Source organism: Corylus avellana, chromosome ca1 (assembly GCF_901000735.1).
Source record: "Corylus avellana chromosome ca1, CavTom2PMs-1.0".
Taxonomy (NCBI): domain Eukaryota; kingdom Viridiplantae; phylum Streptophyta; class Magnoliopsida; order Fagales; family Betulaceae; genus Corylus; species Corylus avellana.
Window position 1 is genome coordinate 20,434,091 of NC_081541.1, and position 12,957 is coordinate 20,447,047.

Below are 12,957 nucleotides of genomic sequence, written 5' to 3' on the forward strand. Positions count from 1 at the left end.
AGGACTAATTTGGTCTATTATCAAAACTACAGGGACCTCCTGTGATAAAAATCAAACCCTAAGGGGAAAAAAATAAAGTTGTGAAACCTCAAGGAAGTATTTAGTATTTAACCCTAGAAAATAATCATGTTAAGTATTCCAAAATATAACTGCAGCAAAGGCCCCAATATTGAAATCCTAAAGAGACATGATTAGGGTTTCAATCTAGCCCTTAGCAAAGGTTCAGTTACACATACTTTGGATGCTAATCATCCTCATAATAAAATAAAAGGAAAAGATGAAATCGAAAGCGCTTTGATTGAGCCTCCAATTCCTCTCCCAAAGCTTCTCTCTAATCTAGTATCTTTTTCTTAATGTGAAGAGATCTATTTATAGGTTTAGGAGAAACCTAGAAGCCCTAGAAACTCTAGTAAAGCTGTAGGTCAGTCTCCTAGTCAAAAAAGGAGACTAAAAACCTAATCTGATGTGGAAAAGGAGTTTGGCCCCATGTTGGGCGCTCAAGTGCGCTCGATCCCAGATTGGTGCGCTAGAGAGCAAGCCTGCGCTCGAGCGCACCATGCGATCGAGCACAGATGCACTCGATCCTAGTGCTTGTGCGCTTGAGCACTGATGCGCTCGAGCTTACCTTGGCCTGCAATCAATCCTACAGAGCCAACTTTTCTCCCAAATTGTCCTTTAAGGTTGGAACTTTCTAGAAATGATTTATTTTCTTCAAAAACCTAAAAACTGCAAGAAAACACAAAAAACAACACAAAACATCAAACTATAACCAAACTAAGAGCGTAACATATGTGAATTAAAGGGCTAGAATGTATAACATTCAGCACTTATTGTTGTGCAAATTTATTTAATTCGCAAGTGCACGAATCAATTGTAATTTAATGGATTGTAAGTGCAAGGTCGATCCCACAGAGAATTGTATTTTTGAAAGAGCAATTTATATCTCAACTAATTAAATCCTAATCTAGTTCCAAAAGGGTTTTAATTTTGGTTTTAAAAATTAAAAGACAAACATAAACTAATTAAAATAAACTAAGAGATAAAATACTAAGGTTTGGGAATTCACATTCACTGAATCATAACAACATACTTCCATGTTTATCAATATTAATCTGAAATTCTCAGTATTAAAATCTTAGATATGTTTTACTATGCTTCAAACAATTAATCAAAAGTATCACATGTATCCATTCATTGCACAAATCACAAGAGGAATCCAGTATCAATTAAATCATCAGATGTATCCGTAGATCACAAAAGATATTCAATCTTAATTGAAACACCAAATGTATCCGTAGAACAAATCACAAGGGATATCCAATTATTTAGGCAAATAAAATCAAGCAATCAATTATGTGAAATTATCTTAAATCATCAAGTGTATCCTTGAATCACAAAAGATATCCAAGAATCACTCCACACATTGAAAAGAAGTAAAATAATTGAGATATTAAACTCAATAAAATCAGATAAATAAAGACTTACATGAAAGTATTGATGTTCTTCATCGGTGAGGCTTCATCCCCAACCTTAGTGGGAAATTTAGCTCCACATAAAAATAAAACCTAAATCTAAAGAAAACCTAAACTAAAAAGAGAAAAACTGTAGAATTTTGCTCTATGAAATTCTCTCTATTTTCTTGAATGCAAAGAAGTCTATTTATAGGCTTAGAGAAGTCCTAGAAGCCCTATTAAACCTAGTTACTTCGGAGGTCCTCCCAGTCAAAATAGAAGTCTGAAATCGGAATAGGATTCATCTAGATTTGTGTTCTTTAATTGCGAGGCAATTTTAGTATAGTAACCGTCTGAATTAGAAAAATCCTATTTCACAATGAATTGTAGTATTTTGAGTTAGCTTTCCAATGCAATTTAAATCACTTCAATCCAATATTTGAGCAGATAGTTATGGTCAAAATACTAAGACATGTGCAGAATCTAAATTTGAATCAAATCCGAAATTTTATCCAATCTGATCTTTAATCCAATCTGATTTTTAATCCGATTTAACCTTTTCTTGGATTTGGTTAGACTTAACTACATCATCTAGGTCTTCTCAAAGTATGCTTTCTTCCAAACTTTGTATTTTTCCCTTTAAAGCTGTAGTTTTTCTTTATTGACCTACAAAACATTAAAAACACAAAACTAACACAAAATATTAAATAACGATACACCTAAAGAATTAACTAATGTAAATAAAGGGGTCCAAGTATGCAATATTTGGCACTTATCACTTATCACTCACCAAAACCATTTTTTGGTTATTTTGGTGGGGGCAAATTAACAAAAGTAGCTTAAATCTCTACTTTTCAAACTAACTACTTTAACCAAAAAAAAAAAAAAGTGAAGTGAATAGTGCTCACAAAATATAAAAACTACTGTTCACTCATTTATTGATTAAACAACTCATTTCTCTATCTTCTTTTTTGCTTTTAGTTTCTCTCTTCTTCTTTTTTCTTTTTTTCTTTTTTTTAAGAATAAACAATTCTTTGAAAAAAAAATGATATTTAAATAGAATAATAAAAGTGAATTGTTAAAATAGTGAGGTTACTGTGGATACTCTAAAAATGTGAGTTGTTAAAATAAACAAAATTGTAGATAAGTAAAATTTGGTGAGGCTGCTAAGAATGCTCTTAGAATTTAATTATAAAACTTAAACTATATGATCATATTATTTAAATATTATCATATGATTATATGATCCTACAATTCATATTATCTTATATCTAAGACCATGTAAAAGGTGATATAACAATTTCTGAATATTTAATGATAATAATTAGATCATATGGTATAATGATTAAATGACACAATGAACTATACTTTATGATTATTATATCATACGATATAATGATTATATGGCAGAATGTTATATACCGTGTGATCATGTCATATGGCACAATGATATAAATTCGAATGGTAATTCATATAATCTAAATTATAATGATAATACTTAATTTGTGACTGTAACAGACTAATTGTTGAACTATAATAGGTGATAATTATGAATCATATTTATCAGAATTCATTAGGATCTAATTATAATACTTAAATTATATAATCATATTATCGAAGTAATATCATATGCTTATATGATCTCACAATTCATATTATCTGAGATAAAAGATCATGTGAAATGTAATATAACGATACTTAAGTATTTAATGATAATAATTATACCATATAATGATTAACACATTAAGTAACTTATATAAATATAATCTATATTACTTAATTAAGTTTTTTTGAAATGATTCTTCCATCTTTATATTGAAAAACTCAGGAATTACACTTGTTACGCACTTACAATATTTTGAATAAAAATTGGACTTGCTTTTAGCATCACTTTATCTAGAGACTGATGGATTGCTACTTTTGTCGGTCAATGAGTTGCTTCGTTTGCATCCCCTCATATGTGAACAATCTTCCACACTTGAAGGCCATCAATAGCTATTGAGTCGGGTTGAGTTTTATACGAGCAACTCGAGTTAGTCGAGTGGGTCGGGTCGAACTTTAAACGAACTAAGCTCAAGACCTTAACTAATTAGAACGAGTGGCCAAGTCAAACTTTAATCAAGCGAAGCTTGCGAGCCACAATCGAGTTTCGTTGAACAAGCTGGATATGTATCATTTATAATCGGACGAGATTTTCAGTAATAAGCGGGTTTTTATAGTACAAAGTTCGAGTTCTGGGGGAGCTTAATCGAGCGGATATTAAGCAGATTGTCGAACATACTGGTTTATTTATAGCCAACCCTCTAATGGACTTCTTCACTTTGGGTGTTTGTGAACTGGGCCTAAATCCTTGCTTTCATGTCTGGTGTTTGCGGGGCGGATATGGGCCCAATTCCGAGGTCCAAGCTACCCTTGGCATACTTCTCACGTATTAAAGAACATATAATAATTTGGATAAAGTCCACATACTCTTATCAAACTACCATCAAATTGACAATGTGTCCCCCAAATTTTCAATTGTGATAATGTCCTCCCTAAACTACTAAAACACTGTCAATGTCCCCCCTAAAAATAGCAAAAAGATAAAAATGCCCATACGTATTTCTCAATAAGACAAAAATATCCCTATAAATTAAAATAATAAAAAAATAAATATAATTTTAATTTTTTTTTAAACAAAAATTTTAATTTTAAAAGAACGATTTTTTTTATAAAAAAAAAAAAAAAAATTATTTTTTAAATGAAAATTTTTAATTTCTTTAAAACAATTTTTTTAAAACGGATATATTTTTTTAAACAGAAATTTTTATTTAAGAGAAACATTTTTTTAAAAAAAATTTCTTTTTGAAAACGAAAATTTTTTATTTTCTTAAACGAAAATTGTTAATTTTTTAAAAAACAGAAAATTTTATTTTAAGAAGTTATAAAACAAAACAAAACAAAAATTTTCATTTTTTATAACAAAAAAAAAAATCGAAAATTTTTAATTTTTTTCTTATACAAAGGATTTTTTTTTTTTAATTTTAAATTTGCCACACTTTGAATTTTTTTATTTTAGTTTTAGATTTTTTTTAGAAGTTTTAGTATTTTTTTTATTTTTATTTTACTAAGGGTGGTTTCTTTATTGGGAGGACATTGATAATTTTTGGTAGTTTAGAAAAACATTATCACAATTAAAAGTTTAAAAAAACTTTAATAATTATGTGGTAATTTGAAGGAGTACATAGACTTTTTTTAATAATTTTATACCCTAAATTGAAAACAATTTCATTGATCCGATTTTGATACAACACTGATTATACGAACCCAATTCAACATTATACTTGCAAAGTATTCTATAAATAAAGGCACCCAGCGTAACAGAGATGGCCAGGTGCACGTGTCGCCACCCACCCTTTGACTTTCTTCTTTGTGATTTACCATTGTCAGTGAGTTGTTGCCAAATCTAAAATGCTCACGTTACATCCCAAACCTACCGGCTATTGCCGGTCACCCTTTTCCTCCCACTAAATGTTCACCTCCACGCCATCCTTCTCCGCCATTTTCTCTCTCCCGGCTACTTTTGCTCTCTCTCTAAAATTCTCCTTCATATATACAGAATAACTCACAACTGAAAAAGAAGAGAAAGAGAAAGAACTCTCTTTCGTTCTTTCATGGAACCACAAGCGTGTTGAAGTCAGAGCCACCATTTCTCTTCCTCGCCCATCTCTATCCATCTCTGACAGGTGTGTTTGCCTTTTTCTTTCTTCTTTTTATTATATTCACGAGGAGAGCAACAAACACCCTTCTTTTTTTCTCTTCGCTGCTTGATTTGTTCCTCACCCAGAATGGCTCAAACCCATCACCCCAACTCCATAAAATCTTGATTCTTTTACAGGGTTTTGCTGGCACTTGATGATACAATCCCTCTGTCTCTCTCTGCCTCTCTGTCTCTCTGTCTCTCTCTTGTGTGCGCGCTTTTCCAAACATGGGTGTTCAAGATTTCTGGGTGATGATCATTGTTCTTGGCCTTTGCTTCCAATCCCAGCTTCTGAATTCTCAGAATCTGACATGCCATCAAGATGACCGGAGGGCATTGAAGGATTTCTTCGCAGGTTTGGAGTCGGTTCTTGATGGGTGGAGCTCCAATTCTTCTCCTGATTGCTGTAAATGGCCAGGAATCACTTGCAACTCTTCCTTCTCCCTCGGTGTAAACGATTCTGTCCCCTCCAATAGAGTTGTTAAGCTGGAGCTTAACAACACAAGACTAAGTGGTAAACTCTCTGGAGCACTAGGCAACTTGACTCAGCTCACAACCCTCAATCTCTCCCGCAATTCCCTCAAAGGAGGGCTTCCTGCGTCCCTTTTCCATTTGCAAAATTTAGAGGTCCTGGACTTGAGCACTAATTACTTTTCTGGTCCATTTCCGGCAACCATTGATTTACCTTCAATCCAGTCCATTGACATATCTCAGAACCTCTTGAAAGGCAGTATTCCCGATGGCATCTGCGATAATTCAAGTCGAATTCGGGTTCTGAATCTGGCTGAAAACTCCTTCTCCGGTAGTCTTCCACCAGGACTTGGGAATTGTAGCTCGTTGGAACAACTCTGTCTCGGCTCGAATGAACTCACAGGTCGCTTATCTGAAGATATATTTCGACTACAGAAATTGGAGCGGTTGAGTCTTCTAGAAAACAAGTTTTCAGGGCAGCTGAGCAGCGGAATCGGTAACCTTACTAGCCTTGTTCGTTTGGATATATCCTCTAATGAGTTTTCAGGCAGCATCCCAGATGTTTTTTATAATTTGGGAAAGTTGGAGTACATGGAAGCCCTTTCAAACAATTTCAGTGGTAAAATTCCACCGTCCTTGTCCATTTCACCCACTCTCACTTTGCTTAATTTGAGGAACAATTCTTTGGAGGGTCAAATTCATCTTAATTGTTCATTAATGGCTAGTCTGGCCTCTCTTGATTTAGGCTCTAATCGTTTTTCCGGTTCTGTGCCTGATACTCTTCCGACATGTCGGGGTTTGAGAACCGTAAATCTTGCCCGGAACAATTTCAGTGGCCAAATCCCAGAAACCTTCAAGAATTTTCAGTCTCTCTCTTACCTCTCGCTCTCAAATTCCAGCTTCTATAATCTTTCCTCTGCTCTTCAAATCCTCCAGCAATGCAGGAACCTGACTACTTTGGTCCTTACCCTGAACTTCCCTGGTGAGGAATTGCCTGCTGATCCTTCTCTCCATTTTGACAACCTTAAAGTTCTCGTTATTGCAAATTGTAGACTCAGAGGTTCAATAGCAACATGGTTGAGAAATTGTAACAAATTGCAGTTGTTGGATTTGTCCTGGAATCGGTTGGAAGGAACTATTCCAGTGTGGCTTGGCAACTTTGAATCTCTCTTTTACTTGGACCTTTCAAACAACTCATTTACAGGGGAGATTCCAAGAAGCTTTGCTGGATTAGAGAGTCTCATCTCCCGGAATATCTCATTGGAGGAAACCTCCCGGGATTTCCCATTGTTCTTGAAAAGGAATGTGAGTACGAGAGGATTGCAGTATAATCAAGTTAGGAGCTTGCCACCAACACTGGACCTAAGTCACAACAATCTTAATGGAACAATCTGGCCGGAGTTTGGGAACCTGAAAAAGCTCATTATTTTGGATTTGAAATTTAACTATCTATCAGGACAAATTCCTAGCGATTTATCGGGGATGACAAGCTTGGAGAACCTGGATTTGTCGCATAACAATCTTTCAGGGACAATACCACCTTCATTACAAAAACTCAGCTTTTTGTCAAAGTTTAATGTTGCAGAAAATCATCTATCTGGGGAAATCCCTTCAGGTGGGCAGTTTCAGACATTCCCAAATTCGAGCTTCCAAGGTAATAATTTTACTTTTTGTGGACCGTCTTGTCGTCGATCAATTGACAAAGCTCCTAATCCAGGACCACCCAACAAATCAGTAAGTAAAAGAGGACCTCTCATTGGAATGGTTATTGGGATTGTTTTTGGGACAGCTTTTCTTCTTGTCGTCTTGTTCATAATTTTGTTGCGAGCACATAGCCGAAGAGAGGTTGATCCTGAGAAAGAAGGTGATACTAATGATAAGGGTTTGGTAGAACTTGGGTCAAGATTAGTGGTTTTGTTCCAAAACGTGGAGAACAATAAAGAGCTGTCTATTGATGACCTTTTAAAATCTACCAGCAATTTTGATCAAGCTAATATTATTGGTTGTGGGGGTTTTGGTCTTGTTTACAGAGCCACACTCCCTGATGGCAGGAAGGTTGCAATCAAACGTCTCTCCGGTGACTGTGGTCAGATGGAAAGAGAATTCCGAGCTGAAGTCGAAGCCCTCTCAAGAGCTCAGCATCCAAATCTTGTCCTTCTTCAAGGGTATTGTATGTACAAAAATGACAGGCTCTTAATATACTCTTACATGGAAAACAGTAGCTTGGATTATTGGTTACATGAAAGGCTTGATGGTTTAACCTGCCTAGATTGGGATACAAGGCTCCAAATTGCTCTAGGGGCAGCAAGGGGGCTTGCTTATTTGCACCAATCTTGCGAGCCCCATATCCTTCACAGAGATATAAAGTCGAGTAACATCCTTCTAGATGAAAATTTCGAAGCCCACTTAGCCGATTTTGGTCTTGCAAGGCTCATACTCCCCTACGATACTCATGTGACAACTGATCTTGTAGGGACTCTAGGCTACATCCCTCCAGAATATGGCCAAGCCTCCGTTGCCACTTACAAGGGAGATGTGTATAGTTTTGGGGTTGTTCTTTTGGAACTTCTTACCGGAAGGAGGCCGATGGACATGTGTAAGCCGAAAGGATGCCGGGATCTAATTTCTTGGGTGTGTCAGATGAAGAAGGAGAAGCGTGAAAGTGAGGTGTTTGATCCCTTCATATATGACAAGCAGCATGATAAGGAAATTTTGCGGGTGCTTGACATTGCTTGTCTTTGCTTGAGTGAATGCCCTAAAGTGAGGCCTTCAACTCAGCAGCTAGTTTCTTGGCTTGACGACATCCACAGAAATATCTAGTTTTCTTATGTAACCAAGCAAAATTCTGGTTGTATACACTCTTGTAAGTAGATTACGTTTTTGTATTCTAAACAGTGATCCTGTTGTAAATAATAAAGAAAAAGAGAACTGTTGTCTTCACCATTTATTGTGTTTACATACTTTCTGCATTATCATCACAGTATAAGAATCATGGGTGGCCTTAAGATATATAAGCTAGGTGGCATCCTACTCGTATAAATTCCAATGGCGATGTATTAAGGCTCCTATTGATTCGACTATCTTTCTATTTAAAATTATAATCCAATTGAGCTGAGCTGAGTCTCAACTTGATAACACTAATGGAGTGATTGAATCCAAAAAAGCTCAGCTACCGTGTCTGCGAGGGCACGATATTCAACTTCGGTGCTTGTTCATGACACTGTATATTGCCAGGAAATCAAGTTGGTGTATGCAACGGCACGATATTCTGCTTCGGTGCTCGATCTTGACACTGTATGTTGCCAAGAAATCAAGTTGGAGCTAAGGGAAACTCTTTTTCTTGTGGCTAAGTCATGCGAACTCAAAAGTAGTACTGACATCATTTGTTCTGTGTCCAGCTAGCCTATATTGCTTTCTCATGGCAGTATACATGGGAAACCAATCTTTGCCTATGCAATGGAAAGCGAGTCGAAGTTTCTTGCGCGCTTCTTTGCAGTGTTGTTATATACTTCATTTTATGCACACCCTGACAAGTCGTCTTGTTGCTTCAGTGGATGCACTTTCCTTGAGAACTTAATTTATCTTATTGGGCATCAACTGATGGAACTGGTCTCCCTGTGCTTCAGATGGGGACACAGCTCGGAACTCCATAGCGAATGAGGTAATTATAGAATGTGGAGTGTCTAGAATGTAGAAACGCTTAGAGGGCCCAGCCAAGGCTCCGTCGGCTGAAACCATTCCCCTTGCACACGCCCCAAAGAGCGATAAATTCTATAAGAAACAGAATCCACCTCATTATTGACTTGCCAATTTAAAATTCACACAAAAGGAACGGAGCCTTAATGATATTCCCTCTTGAAAGAAAACAAGGTACGAGCCTCGAATGCCTTGCCATTCCAAACCCCCTCGGTAAGGAAGAACGGCTGACGAACCCGACACCAAAAAGAAATTAAATCATGAAGATGCAATGCATTCAATATGGACTTCAGTCCCAGTCGATACTTGCTTTATCAAGCTCATGTACCAACTAGGAACATTCGCAACCGGTTAAGCAAACATTTAGCTAAACTTTAGGATTATCTTTTCTATTTTAATTATTGACTTTTTCGAAGCACCTACATTTTTTTTCTTCTTTTTTTTTGACATGTTTACACAAGAGAGGGAAGTGGGGTTCGAACTACTCACTTCCGCTTCATGAGGCGTTGTTCCTAACCGATTGAGCTATCTCTTGAGGACCGAAGAACCTACATCTAGCTCAACATTTTAGCTATCTACTTTCACTATTCTTTTTATATTATTTCTCCAACAATCATATTTTTTTAAAACTTTTTCATTTCTTAAGGGTCATATTTTTTAAATTTGTCTTTTTCTAAAGATCATATTTTTAAATATTCGTATATTTTCCTAATGGTCATATTTAAAAAAAAAAAAAAAAATTGTCTTTTTTCTACCAGTCATATTTTAAAAAGAAATGAAGCAATTAATACCAAATTTCTCACTAACAATCATATTGTTCTAAAATAAAGCATTCAATAGCAAGTTATTAACACTAAAGGTTCTAAAATGAAGCATTTATTAACAGTAAGGTTCAAGTGTCATTCAACAGCAAGCAGCAGCATTAAGGCACCATATGCGTAGTTGGCAGGTCAATAACATCGAAACTCATTCAATAACAGAAGCATTTAACTTTCATTGGAGGAGAGATGAATGGCGACACTGGAGATGAATGAGAAGAACACAGAGATGAACGTGGAAAGAGGAGGAAGGAGGCGTGATTTTTCATTTTATAGGAGAGAGGATAAAATATTTTTTTATTGGAGGAGAGATGATAGAACAAATTTCTTTACTAATATAAGTAATGAATTTTGAGCTACGGTGCTCAACAAATTTGCTGAGCACTGTAGCTACTCAATAGTTTTTTTGCCATTTTAGCTAGCCATATGGGGTGTGTTTTTTGGCTACATGGCTCAACAAGAGCCAAATGAAAATGTTCTTAGGATGGATAGTCTCTACAAAAGGTAAAACGAACAATGTCGCATGTACACTAGTCATGCACATTTTCTTGCTTATAATTTACTTATACTGTAACACCCCCAAATTCGGCCTTGACCAGTTTGGTAGGGTTACTAGCAATTACCACAGTTTAACTAACTGGTAGCTAAATGGGGAACCGCCCATCTAAGCATTATCAAAGTTAATGCAAAGAAAGGTGAAATAAATTTAAGATGTCTAATAATCATAAAGGGAACACGTATTATCCTTAATACATAGACACGGAGCAACTAGTAGAAATAATAATTTAAGCAAACCTGGTAGCAATGTGAAGATTTTAATCTTAGGCAAAGTTCGTGGTGGCAACCTTGCCACTCTTCTCGTCCTAGAAATAGGATTCCTACAAGATGTAATAACCGTATAAGTCTAACGACTTGGTAAGTAAACCTCACAATAGGGTACGACATGAGCCATTTATTATTGAGCAGAAATAAATATGCAACTTTGACAAAGGTTTGAAAGATGTGTTGTCTCTGTTAATATACCATAAAATATTATTTTGTAGAAAGAAAGATGTGTACTTCCAGCGGCAATCGCCTAAGTGTTTTAATGCAGAAATCTAACGCTTTATAGGTTATAACTATTATAATGGTCTACCCGAGATATTACCCTTTCTCAGCAGGGTTGACGCTATCCCGAGGGACTTGTAATACAATGCCTGTGCCCCAATGATAAGTGTTGAATGTTACAAATTCAAGCCCCTTAATTCACATATGTTGATCTCTTATTTTTGTTTTTAGTTGATGTTTTGTGTTGTTTCGGTGTTTTCTTTCATTTTTAAGGATTTTGAAGAAAAGCAAGCGTTTCCAGTAAGTTTCGTACTTAAAAGATATTTTGGTCACAAGCTTAAGGAAATGCGCTCGAGCGTCCGAGCCAAAGGGATCGAGAGTAGTCATGCGCTCGAGTGTCCAACCTAAAGGGTTCGAGAGTAGTCATGCGATTGAGCGAAGTCGTGCGTTGGAGCAGTAGTGAAGTTGGCAGACACGGTTTGACATAGTTTGGAAGTCTAGAATCCATCTCCAACTTGATTTTTGAGTTGTTATGTTGCACAAAAACGTATAGGGTTGTTCCAAACTCCAGAACAACAATGGAGAAGATAAAACCTGGAAGGAGATCATGTACCTTGGCCTGATGGAGGACTCGAGTACATAGGGCCTGCGCTTGAACCTATGAAGCTGACTCATTTAGTCAAAATATATGGGATCCGCCAAGCCAATGGAATCCTCATCCTTGATTTGCTTAGTGCTCTCTGACCCTTAAGTTTAAATTTGAAGCACGAATCTTTTCTTCTCTTGGACCAAAGAGAATGAATTTTACCTATAGGAAGGTAATTCATGATGTCCACAGATCGGGGTAGATCACTCTCAATATTCTCAAACAGTTTATCATCCGAAAGGAAATCATGAACTAGAGTAACATGAAGAGAATACTCAGGGAGTTTTTCTACTTTGATAACCTCATTTTGCTTGTCTAATAGCCCTAACAGACTACTCTCCTAGCCTCTTGGTGTCTTGCAATTGGAGTTGATGCTGAAAAAGCCTTAGTGCTCATTTCCTTGCCCTTTTCCCAATTAAGATCCTGTGGGACCTCAATTTGCTCCTCATTTCTCTCTTCCACTTGATTTTCGACCACTTCTTCACTCCTCAGTGTGGTGATAGCTTGCTCATGATAGGAAATACTCTCATCCTCCATGTAGTGTCCATTAGGATTGGCCACCGACTGACTTTGAAGCTCTTCTTCTTCTCTATTGAGGATATCGGCTATTTGTTTGAGGTGACCCTCTATCCTGCCAAAGGATTTAGAATGAGAGTTCTCTATCTCCTGTAGAGAGTTTACCATCTGATTAGACTCGCTCATAAAATTCAACATCTTGTCTTTAAAGTCAAAAACTGACAGAAGAGATGGCTCCTTTTGGTATTGTTGAGGCCAACAGAAGGGAGATGGCTCATGTTCGTGAGCTTCTACCTTGGCGATGGATTGCAGCAGCTGATTATTGGCCTCAAATTTGCTGAGCATAGCTGACACCTTTTCTTCAAAGTCAAAACTCTTCAGAGGAAGTGGCTCAGCCTGATACTGCTGTTGTGGAGCTGATTAAGGAGAATATGATTAATCATAGAACTGTGGATATGAGTCTTGGAGCAGTTCATGCAATGTTGGAGCATGATTTTCAGGAGCTTTAGCTTGCCACGAGAGATTAGACTATTGGCTCCATGCCTGGTTATAGGAATTAGAGTAGCAGTCATT

General features: G+C 36.5%; 1 protein-coding gene across 1 annotated transcript; it reads left to right on the forward strand.

Moving 5' to 3' along the window:
- Nucleotides 1-5,037: 5,037 nt before the first annotated feature.
- On the forward strand, nucleotides 5,038-8,601 carry LOC132167850 (phytosulfokine receptor 1). The gene is made up of 2 exons (XM_059578885.1): nucleotides 5,038-5,176; nucleotides 5,329-8,601. Exon 2 carries the CDS (start codon nucleotides 5,419-5,421, stop codon nucleotides 8,479-8,481), a length of 3,063 nt encoding a protein of 1,020 aa, XP_059434868.1. The 5' UTR covers nucleotides 5,038-5,176; nucleotides 5,329-5,418; the 3' UTR covers nucleotides 8,482-8,601.
- The last annotated feature ends 4,356 nt before the right edge of the window (nucleotides 8,602-12,957 follow it).

Bases quoted from the DNA above. Each gene is read 5' to 3' on its own strand.
- LOC132167850 (XM_059578885.1), top strand. From the start codon at position 5,419: ATGGGTGTTCAAGATTTCTGGGTGATGATCATTGTTCTTGGCCTTTGC.